This window comes from Nelumbo nucifera, chromosome 2 (genome assembly GCF_055504915.1).
Source record: "Nelumbo nucifera cultivar China Antique chromosome 2, China Antique-T2T, whole genome shotgun sequence".
In the NCBI taxonomy this organism is placed as follows: Eukaryota; Viridiplantae; Streptophyta; class Magnoliopsida; order Proteales; family Nelumbonaceae; genus Nelumbo; species Nelumbo nucifera.
This window is the reverse complement of record NC_142650.1, coordinates 42,897,855-42,921,429: the sequence shown is the minus strand read 5'-3', so window position 1 is coordinate 42,921,429 and position 23,575 is coordinate 42,897,855. Positions and strand designations below refer to the sequence as shown.

The 23,575-nt window shown below is 41.4% G+C and overlaps 1 protein-coding gene across 3 annotated transcripts in view; it reads left to right on the top strand.

The window, feature by feature from the left end:
- The window catches only part of LOC104599337 (protein TONNEAU 1a-like), a 54,395-nt gene that overhangs the window by 6,083 nt on the left and 24,737 nt on the right, over positions 1–23,575 (top strand). For all 3 annotated transcript variants that reach the window (XM_010261841.3, XM_010261842.3, XM_088898102.1), the window contains exons 3-4: positions 18,841–18,929; positions 19,041–19,163. In XM_010261841.3, coding sequence (XP_010260143.1) covers positions 18,841–18,929; positions 19,041–19,163 — 212 coding nt within the window. The remainder of the gene's footprint in view (positions 1–18,840; positions 18,930–19,040; positions 19,164–23,575) is intronic.

Genomic DNA, 23,575 nt, shown 5'->3' with positions numbered 1-23,575 from the left:
AAAAGACCAATTTGATGCTTGTCCCCAAATCGGTGCTCCTTATGTAAGCTGCACGGTGAGACTGCAGTATTTGGAGTTGAGAAAGCTAAAGAAATGGGGATTGAGAGGCTGATTGTTGAAGGGGACTCAAAAAACTGTGGTGAACTGGTTGAAGACGGGAAGGAATTAGTTGGCAACTAAGGAACGAGCTCAGGCGCTTCAAACAGGCTTCTAAAGACATGGTGATTCAACTAAGGTGGATTAGAAGATCAGCTAATAGCATGGCTGATGGACTAGCTAAACAAGGAGTTCAAAGACAATCTATGTTTTGGGCTACATTTTAGTTAGCGGAGGTTTATGTTGGGTTACCCTTTGGGCTGTGTTGTAATTAAACTATTAAAGGAATTGGCACTAGGGTTGTTTGTGGCAATGGTGTATTTAGTGGGAAACTATGGACTGCTTGTCCGCCCTCAGCTTCTTGTTGTACATGACTTTTTAAATCAATGAATCTTTTCTGTGTTGCTGATAAAAAAAAGTCATTCTATCTAGCTCTGATTAAAAACCAGCTGGGGGAAGAGAGTTGTAAGGGTGTGTGGGGTAGTCCTGTTCCACCTAGGGTGGAGGCATTTGCGTGGTTGGTGGTTATGGATAGTGTTTTTACGACTGACCATCTGAAGTCAAGAGGCTTTCACATGCAAACATTTGCCATATGTGCAAAGAAATTGAGGAAACAGTACTTCATTTGTTCTTGTGTTCAGTGGCTGAGACGTTCTGGAGTTATTATTCAGATCTGTTTGGCTCGCAGCTGTTCCTCCCTGAGTCTCTGGTGGAAATCTTTTCCAAATGGCCTTCCTATAAGGGCAGCAAAAAAGCCGTAATTGTGTGCAGCTGTATTCCTTTTGCTGTGTGTTGGTCAATTTGGAGAGAAAGAAACAGAAGAGTATTCGAGGATAGTCATCGGGAGTTACTGAAGCTGAACTTTGATGGAAGTAGCTTGGGTAACCCAGGGCCTTCTGGAATGGGGGGTGTTCTAAGGAATGAGAGTGAAGAGGTTGTTCTGCTTTATTTGGGTCCTTTAGCTTTAGGACTCAGAGACTCTATTAGGGCAGAACTATTAGCTGCTGTACAAGGGGTACAATTTGCAAACCAATTGGGGGCAGAGCAGTTAATAACTGAAGGGGATCCCAAAGTGGTGATGGTTTGGCTGAAAAACTCTGAGGATATCATCTGGTGATACAAGAATGAAATTAAGAAAGTCATGTGGCTGACAAGGCATATGTTGGTTTCTATACAGTGGGTGGGGAGATCAGCAAATGCTATGGCTGATGTGTTAGCCAAACAAGGGGTAAATAGGGAAGAAATGTTTTGGGCTCAACTGTGATTTCTGTAATTTATTTTAGTGTACTTGTAAGCTTCTAGGAGGGGCTGCAGCTTGTGCCTCTGCATGGGTTGTTGTATGAAATTACATTTCTAAATCAGGTTATGAATTAATAAAATTTTACTATTACTCATAAAAAAACGAGACTTAGAGAAGGTGGTGGAGTCTATTGGATGGGCTATTTCTGGCTGGGTGCTCATCCTTTCAAATTTTCAAACCTCTAAATCAGATTTTGGGTCCTTTTGGAATGCTCTTGAGATCCAATAATGTAATCTGGATTAGCTTTTTGTAACGTCTGATGGTGTAATCTCTACTCCTTGATGTAATTTGTGATTTTTTTAATAAATTTTTCTTTTATGTTACTATAAAAAAAAGTTTTCGTGGTGCCAAGTGTAGGCATCTTCTAAAAAGATGGAGGAAGGTAAGTTTGTGAAGCAAAGCAGTTCCTTCTCGAGAGCATCGGGGTGAAAAGGAAACCGACACTCAAGATTAGGGAGATGAAAAGGGCGATGGTGCTTTTGGTTGGGGAAGAGGTCAGGTGAGTTGAATCAGGAGTGCAAGGGGATACTAGAAGAAGGTGACAGAAAGTATGTGGCAGAGAGAAGACAGAATGAGAAGGGAAGATTCCTGGCGCTTGTGGAATTTTTCGGAGCTGGGAAAAAATAAATGGTATGTATCTCAGAAGGAAAGTCAGCTGCTGGCTGGAAAGAAGTTTCAGGCCTGTTGGAGGACTTCACTGGTCAGCAAAAGGAAGTGCAAGAGACCTGGAGAGGCGCAGAGGTAATACGGGAGAAAGGTAAAGAGACAGTCGAATTGGAGCAGAGGCATTGCGAGGAAGTGGAAGCCTTGATAGTAGGACAGGCTGCAAGTGATGGTAAAATATTCACATGTGCCTCAAAGAAAGATTGGGAGAAGAAATTAATACTGACCGTTAATGCACCACCCATAGATTGGATAGTAGCTGAGGTCTTAAAGGAGCTGAAACTGAACTGTACCATTATTTTAACACCCTTTGGAGATAGTAAGGCTCTGTTGGAATTGGAAGGAAAAGAGGTTGGGTTAGACTCTGTGTGCTTAAAGTTGAACTCAGGTACAGTTACTGTGTCCAGGTGGTCTCCTGAGTCCAATTCCAAGAACTTTATTGTGGAAGACAAAGTTCTGGTGCAGTTGCTAGGCCTAAGTCTAAGTCAGAAGTTTTTTCTTCTAGTGCCTATCTCTGTAAAAGCCCATTTAGATGGGTTTTTTTGTGAGAGATTTGCGGTTGGCAGTTGATTATCTGAGCACTGTTTTTTTTTTTTTTTTTTGATAAGTAAAAGATCTTTAAAATTTATTGAAAACCATGAGGATATTGCAGCCTCACTGTTAGAACAGAGCTAGAACAGAATTACAATTGTGCCCAATACAACTGATCCCTAATCATCCCTTGCTTAGCTAATGAATCAGCCAAAGCATTAGCCTCTCTCCCCACCCACTGTATACTTAGATTCATCTACTGCATTAACCACTAAAACTTCTTCATTTCATTTCTATAACACCAAATCACTGAGTCCGGATGATTTGGTGTTATAGAAATGAATCACCGAGTACGGGTGCTGATAACAAAAAAAAAAAAATCACCGAGTCCGGATCTTTCAACCAACCTCCCACCACCTTGTGAGTCCCCTTCAATTACCGGGTTCTCCAAATTTAAGTCTTCTGCAATCTGAACACCTTGTAACACTGTAAACAGTTTAGCCTTTAAAGAGTCTCCAATCCCCACCGGTCCTGAATAAAGTACTAGTGTGATCCCTTTTGTGTTCCTTTTGACTCCTCCAATTCCTGAAGGACCTGGATTACCTTGACTGCTCCCATCAAAGTTTAATTTCAGAAACCCTTAAAAAGGAGGTGTCCACACCGGCCTTGGTCTGATCTTCTGCATTGAACTAGATGCCACTGAAAACCAATTCCTCTATATATCATCAAAGGAGAACTGTCTAAAAAAAATCCAGAGTTAGTAGCCAATGTATAACCTTGGTCATTACACATTCCAAAGTCTGTTGTTTGCTTCTCTCCTTCTCTTGAAAGATTCTTGTGTTTCATTCTTCCCATAGGGTCCAAATCACTTCTGCTCTAGCACACCTCCACATTATTCTTCCCTTTCTTTCTGGCCAAGCAAAGTTAGCAGGGTCAAACAATAACTTAATCTCCCTTGGCATGTTCCACCTGCACCCAAATAGAGAGAAAATATCAATCCCAAATGTCTGCAGCAAAGGAACAAGAAATTAGAAAGTGATAACAAGATTGACCATCGGATTTGCAAAGAGTGTACCAGTTCAGGGAAATACACTAGAAAGGCCTTTTCTTTTGCAAGTAGTCTAGAGTGTTAATCTTCCCATAAGCTACTTCCCAACAGAAGGCCTGATTTTTTATTTTTTATTTTGTGGGAGGGGGGACTACCTGACACCAAACATTTTTTTTGATAAATAAATGAACTTTTTATTAATTTGGAAATATTAGCACATACAAGCAGCCCTTGGAGAGGCACGAGCTGCGATCTCTCCACTAAAGAAGAAAACAGAAGTAATAAGTTACAGTTGTGCCCAATACAGAACTTCCCTAGCTGCCCCTTGCTTGGCTAGACAGTCCGCCATAGCATTTGCTGATCTCCCCACCCATTGTATTCTTAGGTCCATGTTCCTTGTCAGCACCTTGAACTTTTTAATTTCATTCCTGAAGCACCAAACTACTGACTCTGGGTCCTGCAACCAGCTTATTACAACCTTTGAGTCACCTTCAACTATTAGCTGGTTCACCCCTAATTGAGCTGCAAACTGTACACCTTGCAAGGCAGCAAACATTTCTGCTATAGTAGAGTCTCTCACTCCTAAAGGACCTGAGAAGATAAGTATCACATTCCCGACTTCATTCCTCAATACCCCACCTAACCCAGAAGGACCTGGGTTTCCTAGACTGCTTCTGTCAAGATTCAACTTCAATAAACCTGCAGGAGGAGCTGACCAGCTTGTTCTCACTTTAGTCTTGGAAGAGGAACAGCTTGCCACTGCTGCCTAATCCCTCCAAATGTCATTATAGGAGAATTGGTGAAACAAGTAAAAGATTTCAGCCAATGAATCACCCTAACCAAAACGCAGTCCCTTATCTCTTGAAGGTTCCTTTCCTTCTCCAAAAAAGTTCTAGCATTCCTTTCTTCCCAGATTGTCCAAATCAATGCAGCTCTTGCACACCTCCACATGATTTTACCCCTTTTCTGTTGCAAAACAAAAGTAGAGGGGATCAAAAAGCAGTCTTAAATCTGCTGGCACGTTCCAACTACTCCCAAACAAAGAGATAAGCCAATCCCATAACTCTGCAGTAAAGGAACAAGAAATTAACAAATGATAACAGTCCTCACTCTGAGATCTGCACAGGATGCACCAGTTGGGGGAATTACAAAGAAAGGGTCCTCTCTTTTGTAGATTATCCAACGTATTTACTTTCCCATAGTACACTTCCCAACAGAATGCCAAAATCTTAGGGGGAACAGGTCTGCACCAAACTTCCTTAACAGGGAAGGCCTGTTGAGGGTTAGAACAGCAAAGGGATTTGAAAAAAGAAGCACAAGAGAAAGATCCTTCCGATTGAGGTATCCAAATTCTTTTGTCAGGTTCAAAGGGGTTCAGACAAACTTTCTCAAGAAGGCAGAGTAAACTGACTAAGCACTCAATCTCCTCATCCCTTAAGCCTCTACGGAACCCAAAATCCCAAGTACGAGCCCAAGGGGTTTCTAATGAGGAGCAAAATTTGGAAACCACCTTTTTTTTTGTATCGAGAAACTGAGAACAGGGAGGGGAAAAGGGTTTTTAGGGGAACATCTCCAACCCAAATGTCCTCCCAAAAGAGGACAGAGTTGCCATCACACACATCATACCTGATATGACTGAGGAACTGAGGAAGAATATTGTGCACTACCTTCCAAGGGGTTGCCGAAGTTGCTTGCCTTGATACACCAGCATCCCATCTATTCCTTGAGCATCCATGTATGCTTCCGATCACCTCATGCCACAACCTGACTCTCTCTAACAGCCACCTCCACAGCCACTTTCCCAGTAAGGCTGTATTTTTCTGAATTAAGTTCCCTAGTCCCAAGCCCCCTTACTCTTTACTCCTACACATCACCTTCCACTTAATTAACTGGTCTTTCCTATTTTCCCCTGGTTCCCAAAGAAAGTTTCTCATTAATTTTTCCAATTTCTTAGCTTCCCTAGTTGGGATCCTAAAGACAGAGAGATAGTAAGCTGGAAGGTTTGCAAGTATAGCTCTTATTAAGGTGATTCTTCCCCCTAGAGTGATGTAGTTTTTTTTCCATGAAGCCAATCTCTTCTCAAACTTCTCTACAATTGGGCACCAGAACCTACTCTCCCGAGGATTTGCTCCTAAAGGAAGCCCTAAATAGGTCAAAGGCCAAGTAGAGATAGAACACTCTAAGCACTCAGCAATAGCCTCCACTTCTCTTGACTACAAATTAACCCCTGCAATGCAACTCTTTTAAAAATTGATTTTCAAATTGGAAATACTTTTGAAGTTTCTAATCAGCACCTTTAAACTTCTCACCCTCTCAATCTTAGCCCCCTCACAAAAGATTAATATGTCATCCGCAAACTGGAGATGGGGGTAGCTGGGGTCTCATTAGTTGTCAAGGCGAACGCCTAGGCGTTTGGGCTAGGCAGTTTTCCAGTTTCGCCTCGCCCAAATGTCTATAGTTTTGTATACTAGGCGACCGCCTAGAGACTTAGGCGGGCACCTAGGCGACTTGCCTAAACACAAGACGGGCGCCTAAATCCAACTTCAGTGCCTTTTTTCTCTTGAAAAAACAGGGGCTCCGCCCCTAAACACCTCCCTCAGTGCTTTTTTTTTGAAAGAACAAGGGCTCCACCCCTATTCGCCTCCCTTCTTCTTCTTCTTCTTCTGGTATGTATATTTCTGTGGTAGTGTGGCTGAGAAAACAGGGGCTTCGCCCCATTTTTTTGAGCAGTTACAGCAACTCAACTACTACTTCTTATTCTTCTTCTTCTTCTTCTTCTTCTTCCTCCTCCTCTCTTCCTAGTTCCTGGCTTCCTGCACTTATTATTTTTAACAGCCGAACCTACTCCCTTCCTAGTTCCTAAACTTATAAAATAGTTTAGGTCGAAGTATAGAAATCTATAGATTGACATATTTATAGATTCCATCGCCTAGGCGCCTGGGCGCCCCATGGTCGCCTAGCCTTGCCTAGTCACCTTGACAACTATGGTCTCATTTCTACCAACTCTCCACCCTCTAACTACACCTTCTCTATCAGCCTTAGAGATTAAATGACTAAGCACATCAGCAACTAAGGTGAAAAGTAAAGGTGAGAGAGGGTTGCCCTGCTTGATACCCCTGCTAGTTGAGAAGAAATCCTTCACCAATCCATTCACCAGGATTGAATAGTGACAGGAACTAACACAACCTAGGATCCAATTACACCACTTTTCACCAAAGCCACACTTTCTTAAGACTTCACTAAGGAACTTCTAGTCCACCATGTTGTAAGCCTTTTCAACATCCAACTTACACACAAAGCCTTTCCTATCAGATCTCCGCAAATCCTCCACACTTTCATTGGCAATCAATATTTGGTCAATTATTTGTCTTCCTTGTACAAAGGCCCCTTGAGTTTGGCTGACTAAGGAGGGGGTAATTGGTCACCAAGCTAATTGGTTTGAAATTCGGATGAATAGCATCGGTTCAGTTCGTCACCAAGCTAATTGGTCTGACACCAAACTTCCTTAGCGGGAAAAGAAAGAGGGGTAGGTAGGAGTTTTCACAATCCAGTTCGATGCGCTTTCTAATACGATTTGGGGACTTTGAACCATTCTATGATTATTTTGGGCTTAACCCAATTAGAATGTCCAAATAGCTCCCCTACAAATTAAAGCTTTAAACTTTTATTTGTTACTTTATTATAAAATAAAGAGTTCAATATATATTTTAAAATTTACCCATTCCATATATATATATATAATTTCGCTCGCTCATCGAAGCTTCGAGAACCCCCTATTTGCTAATGTTGCTCATTCATTCATTGCAATAAAGTATCTTCTTAAAAGGCAATGAAAGTTATAAAATCATTATTTTTTATGTGAGAAATAAGAATTTCAGACCCTAACATAGACTTGTTCGGGCTTGCCTCGAGGGTCGTGGTACAAAGGCGACCAATAGAATCAAGAATGCAATATGTTTTACATCACATTAGCTACTTGAAGCAATGCAATTAAGGAGAAAAAGAGATTGTGGGTTTTACATGCTTGAAAATGCTTTATATGTTTGCTTTTATTTTTAAGTTTTTATTTGAATACACTTTACATGTTATGTTTATGTATTTTAATTTTAGATAATAGGTTTTTTAAGACATTTATTTTAAAATTTAAGTTTATATTTTTCATTAACATTATGTTTAATATTTTTTGATTTTTTTGCATTTAAAAAAATGGCATTTTTTTGAAATTTCTGACTTTTTTTTTATTTTCTACCTTTTTTTTTTGTAATTTTGCAGCACTCGCCTCACCTTGCGCCTCAGGCACAAATTGGCCCTTGTGCTTTTTTTGTGCCTTGCGCTTTTAAAATACTGGCTTTATCAAGAATAAGTAAAAGCTCTGACAAGCAAGTAATCTCTTCATCCCTTAAACCCCTTCGAAACCCAAAATCCCAATTATGAACGAAAGGAAAAATTGGAGGTGTTAATAATATCAAAATCATCTCATTTTTATACAAGGAAAGGGAATACAAAGAAGGAAACAAATCCCTTAAAGGCCTGGCCTGTCTCCAACCCACAAGTCTTCCCAAAACCAGATTTGGGTTACTGATAAAAAACCGGATTTGAGTCCTTGAACAAACATCACACTTGACAAACATGAAAAACTGATGACGAAAGCTATGGATTGCTCTGCAAGGTGCTGCCAAAGTAGTCCGACGTGATACATCTGCATCCCAGCTGTTCTCCAACCTCCCATGAATACTGCCCACCACCTTGTGCCACAAACTCTCCCTCTCTAATGGCCATCTGCATAACCACTTCCCTAAAAGAGCCAGCTCTTCTTTCTCACATTCCCAATACCCAAACCACTTTCTTTCTTACTTCTGCAGACAATATCCCATTTGATTAGATGGTCTCCTTTAGCCTCACCCGGTTCCCAAAGGAAGTCCCTCATGATTTTCTCTAATTTCTTTTCTTCCCTTGGTGGAATTCTAAAGATAGAGAGGAAGTAAATTGGTAGGTTAGCCAAGACTGATATTATTAGAGTAATTCTGTCTCCCAAGGAAATATAGTTTCTCTTCCAAGCCACCAGTCTCCTTTCATACTTCTCTAAAATTGGGTTCCATAATATGCTCTCCTTGGGGTTAGCTCCTAAAGGAAGGCCCAAGTAGGTCAAGGGCCAAGGGGTGATAGAACACTCTAAACACTCTGCTACTGCACTTAAAGCATTCCCCTCCTTATGAATCCCTGCTAGGCAACTCTTGTCTAAGGGATATTTTCAAATTTGAGATCTTTTCAAACTTCTTGATTAGTTCTTTTAAATTCCTCACCCTGCCAGTATCACCCCTTTCACAATTATCCATCTTTAGTTTGTAGTTGTTTATTTGAGCACTATTTATCCTAAAGATATCCCCAAGATGGCGAAAATATGGTCACATGGAATGTTTTTCCCTGTCTGGTTGGTGACTGCCATTGAAGCTTCTTTGTAGTGTGAAGGAAGGTGGAAGATGAGAAGGTTGAAGAAGATGGGTTACGTGCAACTCAAGGACTGGTTATTCAAACTGGTATGAAATTTCACAAATCTGGGAAGTCCAGGACAAGAGATAGTAAGAGGCAAGAGAACAGAAGTCTAGCTAGAAAAGGAACTGCCGATTGAAGGAAAGATGTGTGGCAGGTCCTATGTACAGGTGCTGACAAGTGGTAGCCTTGGGCAGACAATTGATAGACATGTTACAATAGAAAGGCAAGTTAAAAGTCCTACAAAGGGATGTGGACTCACTCCAAGGTCCTTTGATCCGCTCGGTTAGCAAGAAAAAGCAACAACTAGTGATATTTGGGCCATGGGTCATGTAGGCACCAACAAAGAAGGTGCAATTTTAAATGCCCTATTCAGTTATGGTAGGACAAATAATGCTGATCAAGAAGGCCTTTTGTTTGATATTGGGCCGGGCTTTGGCAAAGAAAGGTTGGACCTAGTTGGGCTTTCAAATAATTTGAGACCGATTAAATGTGGGCTACAAACAACATTATTAAAGAGAACCTATGGGATGGGCCCATTTTTAAGTTTAAAGCACATGCCATGTGACTTTAAAGAGGTCACGTGGGAGGCCTTAAGGGGTCGATGATATGGTTCGCGGGGTCTATCATTGTCCCTAGCTTGACCTTCGTCTTAGTCTAGGGACCAAGGGCGGGAAAGATCCCTTCGATGGATGCCTAAAGTAGTGAATAGGGGACTCTCACTAGATCGTCACAACCTAAGAAGCAAGAAACAAAATACTCTGCTAGGCCTGCCTAGGATTTCAAGAGAACGAAAGCTTTGACATTGAGAAACTTTTTTTGGAAGAAGAGGAGGATTTCAGCCCTAAGAAAACTGTTCCAATGATCTTATTGGACTTCCAAGGCTCTTTGATCTCCTTGCAAGATTTACGAGACTAGTTGACCTTGAGATTTGAATGGAGATTTTGTGAAACTGCACTCTTGATTGAGTTAGGAGGTTAGAGGCTTGCTTAGTTGGACAATTTGCCGACGACCCAATGCTGAGCTTGAAGAGGAGGAACTTCTAAAGTGGGTTGTTGAGGATCGACAGGTAAAGAATGTTAAAGTGAGAAAAGTTAAATGCACGTTTCTTTCTCTTTTTCATGTGTTACAAGGATGCAGAAGAAGTTGTGGTGCATTTGATAAGACTAGATGTTTGGAGTTAAGGTTGGGCAGGTGGAATCCATTGGTTGGAGCGCTTTGCAAAGTTGTATGCAAAATTCTGATGTTGATTAATGTTTTTGGCATTCCTGATTCCTCTACGTGCTTGGAGTCTAAAAACATTTCGTTCGATGGGGGATGCATGTGGGAAATTTTGAAGAGTTGATGGTTAGATTCAATTGATTTCGTCTCCATGGTGTTGATCTTTGCAGGAGAAAGATTTGATATTCATTTCATTGTTGAAGTATGCCTGCCTATGCGCTAGCTTGTTGATAGTGAATCGGTAGAGCTTGGCTAAGGGTGGGGGATGAAAGTAGGGGCGACAATCTTGACCCTGACCCTTTTAACCCACCCAACCCACCCGCTTCAAAACCCACCCATACCCACCCATTTCAGTAGTGGGTTATATGGGTCAAATGAACCATTAGGGTCAAGGAAAAGAGGGTTGGGTCGAGGGTACCCATTGGGTCATGGGTCACCTGGGTCAAGGAGAGGGTCGAGAGAGGGTTGAGACTTGAGAGAGAGTAAGAGCAAAGGGTCGAGAGAGAGTAAGAGGAGAGGGTAAGGGGAGAGGGTCGAGAGAGAAGTTGTAGAGTCGGCTGTCGAACAAACATCTTAGGTTTTTCTTAGTTCTCAGTTGAACGAACTTCCACCATCGAAGATCCATTTAAGGTTTTCTTATTTCCAGTCATAAGATCAAGTGCAAGGTCGAAAGTTATTAGGGTTTCAAGCCACTCGCCATCCAAAATTTTCGTAGTTTTAAGTGGAGCGCAAGTTTCTGTTAGTTCTGCCATTGAAGCAACCAAGAGATTTTGGATAGGTAAATTTCTTTTAGTTCCACCATCAAAGTTTTCGCAGTTCTTTAAAGCTTTGCTGGTTTTGACATTGAAGCATGTTAGTTCCGCCATTGAAGCAAGGCATGTGAATTCATATGCTTGTGGGTTTGAAAATAAGTTCTCTTATATAATACCATTGTTCCATTGTTCGTCTGCCATTTTTAGGGTTTGTTTTCAAGTGGTTTCAGACTTTCAGTAATACTTCTCTTTTTTATTTTTTTCCAATGAGACTGAATATTTATTTCTCTGGCTTTCTTTAGTAGCTAGCATGTGAAACCAATTTTGTTTGAATGCTAATATTAGTCTTGAGTAAAATGCGAAAATTGTTGAAAACCCATATACTTCTCTAGAAATTCTATTCGGTTTATTCATTGGTTAAACTGTTTCTTTTCTTAGATATATAAAAATTTAATAGAGGTGAGGGATATCTATTTAATACCAAACAAATTAAATTCTCTATCAATGTGGTTGATGAGATAATGCATTTCTTTGCTTGGCAATCTATTTGAGGCTACACTTGGAGAGTTATATATATTGGCTATTAAGTTAGTATATTCAATGTTGTCTTCTTTCTATTTCATCAATAAGGCCTCTGCCTTTGAAGCAGTTGGTTGGGTGGGGAGTAAAGAAATATTAAATCAATGTTTCTTCTGAACAAGAAACATGGTTTCCTTTAAGGTTAGGTGGGGAGTGAAGAAATATTAAATCAGCCCAACTGTCCAAGTGATTGAACTCTATGTGAAGAAGTTGGTTGACAAATCTTGTATCCAGTGCCAACATCAGTTAATTTTCTGAAATTTTCTGTACTCTCCGCAGTTTTTTGCAATTCTCTGGTATTTTCTGTTATTTTTCTGCAATTTTTTGGTATTTTCTGCATGTTTTGCAATTTTCTTGTACTTTTCTGCAATTTTCTTGTATTTTCTGCGTTTTTTATGTAGTTTTTGCTATTTTCTGGTATTTGTTTTGCAATTGTCTGCAATTTACTTGTATTTTCTGAAATTTCTGCTATTTTTCTGCATTTTCTACAATTTCCTGATATTTTCTGCAATTTTCTTGTATTTTCTGCTTTTTTTTTGCATTTTTTTCTGTATTTTCTTCTATTTTCTGGTATTTGTTTTGCAATTTTCTGCAATTTTTTTGAAATTTCTGCTATGTTTTGCTATTTTCTGAATTATTTTGCTATTTTCTTCACATTTCTTCTATTTTCTGCATTTTCTATTATTTTTCTGCAAATTTTTGCTATTTTTTTCAAATTTCTACTTTTTTTTTTCTGTAATTTCTAAATTTTTCTGATTAATTTATGTGTTTTCTGGTATTTTCTTTTATTTCGGGTATATGGGTCAACCCGACCCGTTTATACCACACGACAATATCGGGAGAGTTGTTTCTCTCAAAAAGTTATTATTTTTCGGGTATATGGGCTGACATGACTCGTTTCTGCCATGTGGATCATTGAGAGGTGTTTCATAAAAAATGTTATTTTCGGGTACGAGGGTCGATCCAACCCGTGTACATAAATGGGTCGGGTTGACCCGTTTATGTATTTATATACGATTGTAGGTGGGTTAGTATGGGTGAGGGTGGGCAAGGGTCATATATGAATGGGTCAAGTGGGTCAATATGGGTGGGTCAGGGTTGGGGTGGGTTATGACCCTTTAACAAGCACTGATGATTAGACCTGTTCATGGGCCGGGTCGGGCCGGGCTTTGACTCTTTATTAACAGAAAAATGTTAGGCCCGAGCCCGAGCCCGGCCTGACCAACGGGCCTACAACTTGGGCCCGAGCCCGAGCCCGAAGCCCGACTTAATAAAAGAAATTCAAATTTTTCCCTATTCAAATGGACATTTTCTATTTTAATTTAGATGTTTTTTTCCCCTATTTAAATGAACAATGGGCCTACAAGTGAATCAACAACATTCTCAAATCAAAAAATTTATTCAAATGGACATCTAGGGTTTTTACTTAGGTTTAACTATAGGTCGGGCTGGGCCGGGCTCGGGCCGGGCTATTTTGGCAAAGCCCGAGACTGGCTCGAATTTTATGCGGGCCGGGCTTTTTGCCCCGAGGTTAAGCCCGTGGGCCAAAAAGTCTGTTCAAGCCCGTCTGGGGGTCGAGCCGGTCCGTCGGGCCACTGGGCCCATGAATAGGTTTACTGATGATGGGTCATGGTGGGTTGGTGGGTCAAGATGGGTGGGTTGGTATTCAACCCTTACCCAACCCAACCCACCCATTTGCCACCCCTAGACGAAAGGTATCAATTTGATTTGGGGAAAGTCTGTTAGGAAGGTGGGGATTAGAGGTTGAAGGTAAGGGTGTTTTAGGAAATATTGGTATTAATGATGCTGTGGTGGGTGGATGTCTCGATGGTGGTTTGGGGACTGGATTTGATTTTTAAGAGTTGAAGGTTATAGAGGCAAAAGGGGGTTTGAGTCATAGGGACTGGTAGCAGGGCAAGGTGAAACCAAAGGGTTGGGGGGTTCTTGAGTAAGGAAAGGGAGTTGGTGGAGGCAGTTTTGAGGGGGGAGAGTTTTTGAGTGGGGTTCACTTTTCAAGTAAAAGATTGAAGTTTGGCTGGGTAGGCTAAAGTTTTCTAAAGAAAAGGGCTCTCTTGGCATTTTCAAAAAATTACTAAGAAGTTGGGGGCATCAAATAAAAGGAATAAAAAAACTAGGGCTTATGTCCGCAAAGTGCCAACCAACGGGTTGGTAAGTCTCTTGCTGGTTGTAGTGGAGACTTGGGATCGAATCCCACTTGCACTTGGGTTGGGGGATGGGCTACCCCCCTTTGTGTAGCCCTTCAAAAGAAATAAAAAAACTAATGCTTATGTCCAAGCAAAAACAATAGGAGAGGAGTCTGAGGAGTTTCCGAGGACCGATTCGGAGAAGGTTGAGCGGGTGGATGTTGGCATTAATGAGAAGTCATGATCATATTGTGGAAGATGTTGTAGGAGAAGATGATGGTTATTGGTGAAGGTTCGGTGAAAGGTCAAATGGGGATTCTTAGCAAGCTTCGAGTGAAGCAGATTCAAATGCTGATCATGATCAATATTCAATTGGTCCAGAGGATAGTTCGTTGGTTCCCATGACCTCATGTCTTGAAACAAGATTGTCTCCTCCTCAAGTAGTGGTACCACAAGTTTTGGAAGTCTTTGTTTATGCATTTGAGCTTGGTCTTAGTGGTGTGAAGTGGAGCCCTGCATTTTCTCAGAGGAGCTTGGAGAATTTAGCTGTTGAGAAGTGATAGTGGGTAAGATTGGAGTTGATTTGGTTAGAAGAAAGGATCTAACTCCGTGGTCTCTATTGAAGGAGTGGTGAATTTGAAGAAACATAAGGGTCCTAGTAGATCTCACCTGGTGCATGTTACGAAGGTCTTCTCCCGTTTGAAAGAGGGGCTAGATGGTGCTGGTCCTTTCAGTAAATATAAGAGGGTATATAGCAGAAGAGGGGCAAGCAAGAAAGCCATTGACTAGAGGTTTCTTGGTGGGGATGGGGCTGATAGTCAAGATGCTTTTGTGGTGAGTGTGCTAGAAGGGGAGTTCCAGAGTCTAGGAGAATTTAAGGAAAAAGGAAATGAAAAGGAGTGCCAAGTATCAAGGAGAGATGAGAAGCGCTGTTCTAGAGGAAGTTTTTGAAGGTGGTATGGAGTTGAAGATGCTTGCGATAGAGATGTTATGGTTGGTAAAGCTTTAGGATTGTTTTTCTTGGGTGGAGAGGCTTTCACTAGAAGAGCTTTTGAGGAATTTGAAAAAAGAGGAGTAAAGGAGGAGAGGCGCAAGAAGTCCTTATTTATGGAACGAGGGAAGGCGTGGATTGAGGGAGAAGATTTGGATGAGGATTTTGATGGGGAGGACTAATTTTGTTCTCAAGTGGAGTCTGTGGGAGTTGCATTTTATTTTATTTTATTTTGTTGGGGTAGTGTTCTTGCGAGGCATTTGTTTCTGTTCGGGCCTTGCGTAGGTTGTGAGTGTGTTGATTTTGGTGTAGGGTGTTTCTTTTTCTCTTTCAGGTGATAATCGGGTGATTCCTTATCACCTTCCCTTTGTATTAATTTTTTTTTTAATTTTCAATGGATTTTTTTTATTATAAAAAAAGAGTGAGAGTGTGACTTGAACCTAGATCAATTAATGATAGCACCAAATCACTTAACACTACTTTGATCCACTAAGCCACTAAAGTGTTGTCATTGGGAATTCGAGTAGTACTACCCTCCATCATCAGTCAAGAACAAGGTGCTTTCGTGCAGGGAAGGCAAATAACAGATCAGATTGTAATAGCAAATGAGTGCGTGGAGGACATGAGAAAGTCAGGAACTCAAGGTTTCGTTTGTAAACTAGATTTGGAGAAGGCTTATGATCTTGTGGATTGGAGTTTTTTACTAGAGGTCCTAGGGTGCTGTGGGTTTGGAGCTAGATGGTGCAATTGGGTAAAGGGCTGTATTAGTTCCTGCCACTACTTCGTTTTGGTTAATGGGGTGGTGAAAGACTTTTTTCCAGCTTGTAGAGGCCTTAGACAAGGTGACCCTCTCTCTCCTTTTCTTTTCACCCTAGTTGCAGATGTCTTCAGTAGATTAATATCTAAAGCAGATAGGGAAGAGGAAGTTAGAGGCTAGAGGATTGGAAGGAACAATGTCCAAGTAACCCACCTACAGTTTGCCGATGATATCATAATTTTTTGTGAAGGGGGGGATAGGTGGGAAGTGAGGATTCTCAAAGCATTGTTACAACACTTTGAGAATGTCTCCAATTTGAAGATTAACCTGGATAAGAGTTGTGTGGTAGGGGTTAATTTGAATGAGAGGACTCTTCAGTCTGTGGCAGATTGTTTAGGTTGTCCCATTTCTTCTTGGCCCTTGCGGTATCTAGGTCTCCCTCTAGGGGCTAACCCAAAGGAGAGTAGATTTTGGACCCCAATTCTGGAAAAGTTTGAGAAAAGATTAGCTTCTTGGAAAAAGAACTACATTTCCATAGGGGGTCGAGTGACCTTATTGAGAGCTATCCTAGCAAGTTTACCGATCTATTTTCTCTGTCTTTAGGATTTTATTAGGGAAGCTAAGAAGTTGGAGAGGATAATGAGATATTTTCTGTGGGAGCCTGGGGAGGAAAAGAAAGATCATCTAATCAATTGGGAAATAGTTTGTAGGAGTAAAGAGGAGGGTGGATTGGGAGTAGGAAGGTTAGCTCTAAGGAATAAAGCTCTCTTAAGGAAGTGGTTGTGGAGGTGGCCTAGAGAAAGGGAGAGATTGTGGCATGAAGTGATAGCTAGTATACATGGCAGATGGGAAAATGGTTGGGATGCGGGTGTATCACGCCGAGCTACGTTGGCATCTCCTTGGAAAGCAATTCAAAGTGTCCTCCCTCAGTTTCTCAACTTGGTCAGGTATGATGTTAACTCTGAGAAAGGGAGAGATTGTGGCATGAAGTGATAGCTAGTATACATGGCAGATGGGAAAATGGTTGGGATGCGGGTGTATCACGCCGAGCTACGTTGGCATCTCCTTGGAAAGCAATTCAAAGTGTCCTCCCTCAGTTTCTCAACTTGGTCAGGTATGATGTTAACTCTGGTGACTCTATTTTATTTTGGGAAGATACTTGGGTGGGTACTGTTGCCTTTAAGGACAGATTCCTGGCTCTCTATTCTCTTTTCCTTTACAAGGAAAAAACTGTTTCTCATTTTCTTCCTTCTATTACTTCACCCTCTTCCTTAAGCTGGGACTTTGGTTTTAGGAGAGGTTGGAGGGATGTTGAACTTAGTAGTGCTTCAGAATTGTTCTCTTTTTGGCAGTGTCTTTCTGGACCCTCTTTGGTCGGATGTGAGACTATGGTTCCCTCATCCAAAAGGTTTTTTCACTTGTGCTTCCTTTTTTAAGTCCCTTTACCCCTCCATGGGACAGTTGGGTTTCCCTTCTAAGGAGATTTGGTTGAGACCTGTTCCTCCTAAATTTATAATTTTCTGCTAGGAGGTGTTTTATAGAAAGATCAATACTTTGGATTGCTTGCAGAAGAAAAGGCCTTTCATGTGTTTGTCCCCTAACTGGTGTGTACTTTGCAGGGCTAGTGGTGAGGATTGCTCCTACCTATTTGTATCTTGTTCCTTTTCTAGTGTTATTTGGAGTTGGATTTTTTCTTTGTTTGGATGCAGGTGGAATCTGTCATCAGAATTAAGTCAGCTGTTCGATCCTTCTTTTTTTGTGTGGCCTACAAAAAATGGAAAAACGATGTGGAGATGTATTAGAGCAGCAGCCTTGTGGACAATTTGGGAAGAAAGGAATGCTAGGGTGTTCAAAGAAAAGGAAAGAAGCTTACAAACTGTTGAGGATTGTATAATGACTAGAGCCATTCATTGGCTAAGAACTTTGGACTTCTTTCATACGTTTTCCTTTGATGACATTTGGAGTAACTGGAAGGCAGTAGCTACTAGTCATACGAGGAGGGACAAGGCAGCTGCAGTGTGGAAGCCTCCGCCTGAAGGTTGGGCAAAGCTGAATTTTGTTGGTAGTAGCCAAGGAAACCCAGGCCCTTCGGGGATAGGAGGGGTGCTGAGAGATAGAAAGAGCAACATTTTAGCTTTGTTTTCAGGCCCTGTGGGAATAGGAGACTCAAATAGAGCAGAGATCTTAGCGGCTGTACAAGGCATCCAGATTGTTGAACAGTTAGGAGTTCAACACTTGATAGTTGAAGGAGACTCTAAAATTGTTGTGGGATGGCTGACAAAGCCAGCTTCAGCTATGTGGCGATATAGAGACTTATTGAGGAAAGTCAATTGGCTCACAAGAAATATGACAGTTACCTCTCTTTGGGTAGAAATATTAGCAAATTCCTTAGCGGATTGACTAGCTAAGCAAGGGGTTTCAAGGGATCATCTGTTTTGGGCTGCTATGTAATTTTATTTCTGTTTATTTTTGCTTATCCGGTTCTTAAATGATGTAATACTTTGTTAGAAGAGGTAACAGCTCGTGCCTCTTCATGGGTTTCTTGTATTGCCTTATATTCTGAATTAATAAATTATTTTCATTCATAAAAAAAAAAGAGTGAGAGTGATTTTACCCCAAAAGCAATATGCGTTCATAATAAATCTTTTGATAAGTGAGCCCTAAATGGCTAAAATTCCTTTCTTCTATGAGTTCCTCTCAAAAGGAGATCAAGATATTTGAAAGGCTAATTCCATCCTTCATGTTCCATAGTAGAAGTATAGAACTGAACATCCTCTTCATGTTTGCGCCTTCACACAACTTCTACTGAATATCCATAACCTGTCTTTTTTCACTAACTTAAAAATTTTGTGTAGAAAAAAAACTAGAGGAGTTTTACATGTCAAACACCACCATTCCCTAATAAAGGGGTAAGATCTCCTGGTAAGCTTAGAGGTGATAACAAGATAATAGTAAATTGAGAATCATTGAAAGAACTTAAAAGATGTCTTCCAAGTTGGTGCCCAGTGTCATCTGTGAAGAGTTAGAGGATCATATTCTGGATGGTTGCATAGGTTCTCACTATTTTCAACTTCCATACAATTCTCAAGTATGCTATTGAGCTAGAGAAGTAAACGGTTGAAGATGGAGAAGAAGTTCTTCACTCCTTTATGTATGAGTATATATACACATGTATCTCTCTGCATATGATACTGAAAGAATTTCAGTTTCTTTTTGTTAATTCCTCCACTGATCTCTTCATTTCTTTGATTGGGATGTCTACGTGCAGGAAGGCTACTAACAGCACTGATATGTGAATACCTGGACTGGGCACAACTGGGTCACACCCTAAAAGTTTTTCTGCCTGAATGTAATTTGGTAATCATGTAATTCTTTCTGTTTCAGATAGCATATTGATTTTCAGATTTTACTTAAAATGCTTTTTTGTTACATTTTCTTGTTTGCTTATAAATTACTTTTCTTTTGCAGCAAAAGGATTTTTGGAAAGCTGAGTTGAAGGATTTCTCTAGCAAGAATGAATATGATTTGAACAGGAATGGAGAAAGTGGTCCTTTGCTTCTAGATGTTCTTGAAGGGTACTTGAAATTTGAGGTCTGATGCCCTAAATACCATCCTCAATATCTAGCCTAGTACTATAATTCAGAAATATATTTTTGAGGGCAACTTTGTATTCAAATGGGATTGGGAGGGGGATGTACATGAAGGATGTATAGAGGAAACAAAAGGCCCTAATCAATTGCAAAGGTAAAGTATTAGCACTATACAAAAAGCTTTTGTCCACGCTTGACTTTGAAAGACTATCAGCTAAAGAGTTCGTCTTTCTTGGAATCTGTTGAAGTTCGGCCTGCCCTAGAAGTCTGTTTGTCTGTTAGCAGTCAAGTAATGCAAGCAAGCAAGAAGAAGGAAGAAAGAGAGAAAAGGTTTGGTTCGAAATTAGGAAAAAATTCAAAACCTACTTTCGGCCAGACCTGTTATTATATTATTAATATGATAGGAAAAGACATCAGTGCCCTTATTTAAGTAAGAGGCACTCGAACTAACATAATAAAACAACTCAGCAATCTCAACAGGTACAAAGACTGAAATACCCCTTCACTAACACTCCCCCTCAAGCTGGTGAGTATATATCATATAATCCCAGCTTGTTACATATGTAGTCCACTCTCCCCCGACTCAAACCTTTTGTAAACAAGTCTGCCCACTGGTTTTTCGTATTAACATATGCAGTCTCTATTACTCCATTCAGCACCTTCTCTCTCACAAAATGACAGTCAACCTCAATGTGCTTGGTTCTTTCATGAAACACCGGATTAGAAGAGATATGAACTGCAGCCTGATTGTCACAATAGAGCTTCATTGGTGTACTAATGTCATACCCTACCTCTTGTAGAAGGTTCCTTAGCCACACTAATTCACAAGCAGTATGTGCCATAGCCCTATATTCTTCTTCTGCACTGCTTCTTGCCATAACTGTTTGCTTCTTACTTTTCCATGTCACTAGGTTACCCCCAGAAAAGTGCAATAGCCTGTGGTAGACCGCCTATTAGACATAGAACCGGCCCAGTCAGCATCGGTGTATCCTTCTATTTCCAGTTTTCCGCCACTTTTGTATAGCAAACCATGGCCTGGAGCTTCTTTCAAATACCTCACAATCCTTAGCACTGCATTCCAATGAGGGACCAAAGGTTTCTGCATGAACTGACTCACCACACTAACCGCAAATGAAATATCTGGCCGAGTAATGGTTAGATAGTTTAGTTTGCCTACAAGTCGTCGGTATCTGTCAGGGTCTTCAAATACGTCACCCATATCACTGCTTAGCCTCGTATTTGTTTCCATAGGTGTCTCAGTTGGTTTCGTACCTAACAAACCTGTTTCTTCTAGCAAATCAAGCACATATTTCCTCTGACACAGATTAATACCGTGCTTAGATCTTGCTACCTCTATGCCCAAGAAGTACTTCAATTTGCCAAGGTCCTTTGTCTGAAAGTGTTCCTGTAGAAAGGCCTTCAACCTGTCAATGCCCATTTTATCATTCCCAGTAACAACGATATCATCTACATACACCACCAGTAGTATTTTTCCTGCCGGAGAGTCATGACTGAAGACAGAATGATCAATTTGGCACTGTTTCATCCCAAACTTTTTGACCAACTCACTGAACCTACCAAACCATGCTCGAGGGGACTGTTTAAGTCCATATATAGCCTTCTTAAGTCTGCATACCTTACCATCCTCCCCCTGAGCAACAAACCTTGGTGGTTGCTCCATGTAGACCTCCTCGAGCAAATCACCATGCAAAAATGCATTTTTGATATCCAGCTGATATAGGGGCCAATCGTACATAGCTGCAAGAGAGATGATAACGCGAACTGACCCTATCTTAGCAACCAGGGAGAAAGTCTCTGTGTAGTCAATACCATAGGTTTGGGAGTACCCTTTTGTTACCAATCACGCGTTCAGGCGCTCAACACGACCATCAGGCAAGTACTTAACGGTATAAACCCACTTGCAACCGACAGCCTGTTTTCCAGGAGGAAGAGCGGTGAGGTCCCAGGTGTGATTATGATGGAGAGCAGAGAGCTCGTCTTCCATAGAACGGCTCCACTCTAGAGAAGTAAGGGCTTCCTGGACATTCTTAGGGACAACCACCGAGGATAACAAAGAGATGAACTGGCGATAGGAGGCAGAAAGGTGAGTAAGGGAAACATGATTGGAAATAGGATGAAGGGTACAAGTGCGTTTACCTTTCCGTAAGGCAATAGGAAGATCAAAGTCGGAGGCTGGTGGCGGTAGTGGCGGGTCTGGAGCTGGATCTGTCGATGGTGATGAAGCCGGAGCAGTCGCAGCCGGTACACGTGGGCGATGTGTATACACGTGACGGATAGGTGGACGGTGGCACCGGAGGCAAGGACGTAGGCACGACTGGAACAAGAGGAAGAGGAGGTGATGTGGAGGAAGAAGCATCACCGGACCCCACGAAGAACGGAGTAGACTCAAAGAAGGTAACATCAGCACATACCAAGGAACGACGAGAACTGGGATGGTAACACTTGTACCCTTTCTGAGTCCGGTAATAGCCAAGGAATATGCACTTAAGAGATCGTGCATCTAGCTTGTCGTTCTCGGGACCCAGATTATGGACGAAGCAGACACACCCAAATACCCGGGGAGAAAACGGAAACGGAGACATGGTGGGAAACAAGACATTAAATGGAGAACAACCATCAAGGATAGACGTGGGCATCCGATTAATTAAGAAACAAGAGGTGAGCATTGCATCACTCCATAAGGGTTTGGGAACATTCATGTGGTGCATGAGGGAGCGTGCCCGTTTCTAAAAGATGCCGGTTCTTTCTCTCAACCACCCCATTTTGTTGTGGGGTGTAAGTACATGAAGTTTGGTGTATAATGCCATGTTGGTCCAAGTATTCTTGAAAAGATGAAGACAAATATTCACAGCCATTATCAGAACGAAAAATTTTAATGTGAACGCCAAACTGATTGTGAATCTCAGCATAAAATTTCTGGAAGATGGTAAATAATTCATTTCTTTCCTTCATTAAATAGAGCCACGTCATCCTTGAAAAATCATCAACAAAAATAACAAAATATCTGTATCCATTTAATGACATCACTTTATAAGGACCCCAAACATCTGAGTGAATTAAAGAAAAAGGACTCAATGCACGATTATCAACCCTAGAGCTAAAGGGAACACGATGGTGTTTCCCAAATTGACACGACTCACAATCTAGAACATAAAGTTGACTCAACGAAGGGACCAAAGACTTTAACACTTGCAGCGAAGGATGACCAAATCTACAATGCCACTGGAGAGGAGAGATAGATGACTGAAGGACTGTTGACATTTTTCCACCACCATCAAGATAATACAATCCACCGACTTCATGCCCTCCACCAATCTTCATCCCCGTCTTGAGATCCTGAAAAACACACATAGAGGGGTAAAATGTAATGGAGCAATTAAGTGACTTGGTCAGCTTACTAACAGACATAAGATTAAATGGAAGCTTAGGTACATACAAAACTGAGGATAGGGATACAGGGTCCAGGTCAACATTACCAACACCACATGGAGCCATTAGCAAGTGTAACAGGTTGTGATGTTGAGCAATGGGTGAGAGAAGAAAACACACCTGGAGTTCCAGTCATGTGATCGGAGGCTCCAGAGTCAATAATCCAGGGGTTGGGTGTGGATGCCAAACAAGCCATACCTGAGTGTGCAAAAGTAGCTGTGTTCTGCTGCGACATGGATTGAACAAACCTTTCATACTCATCACGAGGAACACTCACCATCTCCTTGCCAGGACCATCTGAAGAGGTAGGAGGCATCTGATCAGCTGAACAGTTCTCCTGTCTAAAACTAGAACTGGTGTCACTAGTCATGGCATGATTGGCCCAGGTCGAGGGTGGACCATGCAAGTCATAGCAGTAATTAATAGTATGTCCATCGAAACCACAATGAATACACCTCTGTGGACCCGAGCCACGTCCTCTACCACGAGCTCCCCCTGAATCTCTGCCTCCAGTATGACCACCACCACGGGTATGTGTAGATCCACCACTACCACTTCGGCCATATACTGAGCCACTACTGCCACCACGGCCAGACGGGGCTCCTCGAGCCCCACTTCTAACACCTCGACCTCTCGACACTGCAAATGCTGATCTATCTAAGACATTAGGGTTTTCAATAGATCCAATGGAAGTCCTCCGAAGTCGAGCAAACACCTCCTCTAAGGATGGAAGGTTTGATCCTCCTAGTATCTGGGCTCGTACTGGTTCATACTCGGATTTCAGCCCCACCAGAAACCGAGTCACATCAAGCTGCTCCCTCAAGACTTTGATTGCCCTGTTGCAGATTGAAGTATTCCTGATACAGTTGATATACCCTGGTTGTATTGTTCTGACCAGAATACAATTTCTTAGCATGATCCCATACCTCTGGGTTCCATATTGTTCCATAACCACGTGGTGAT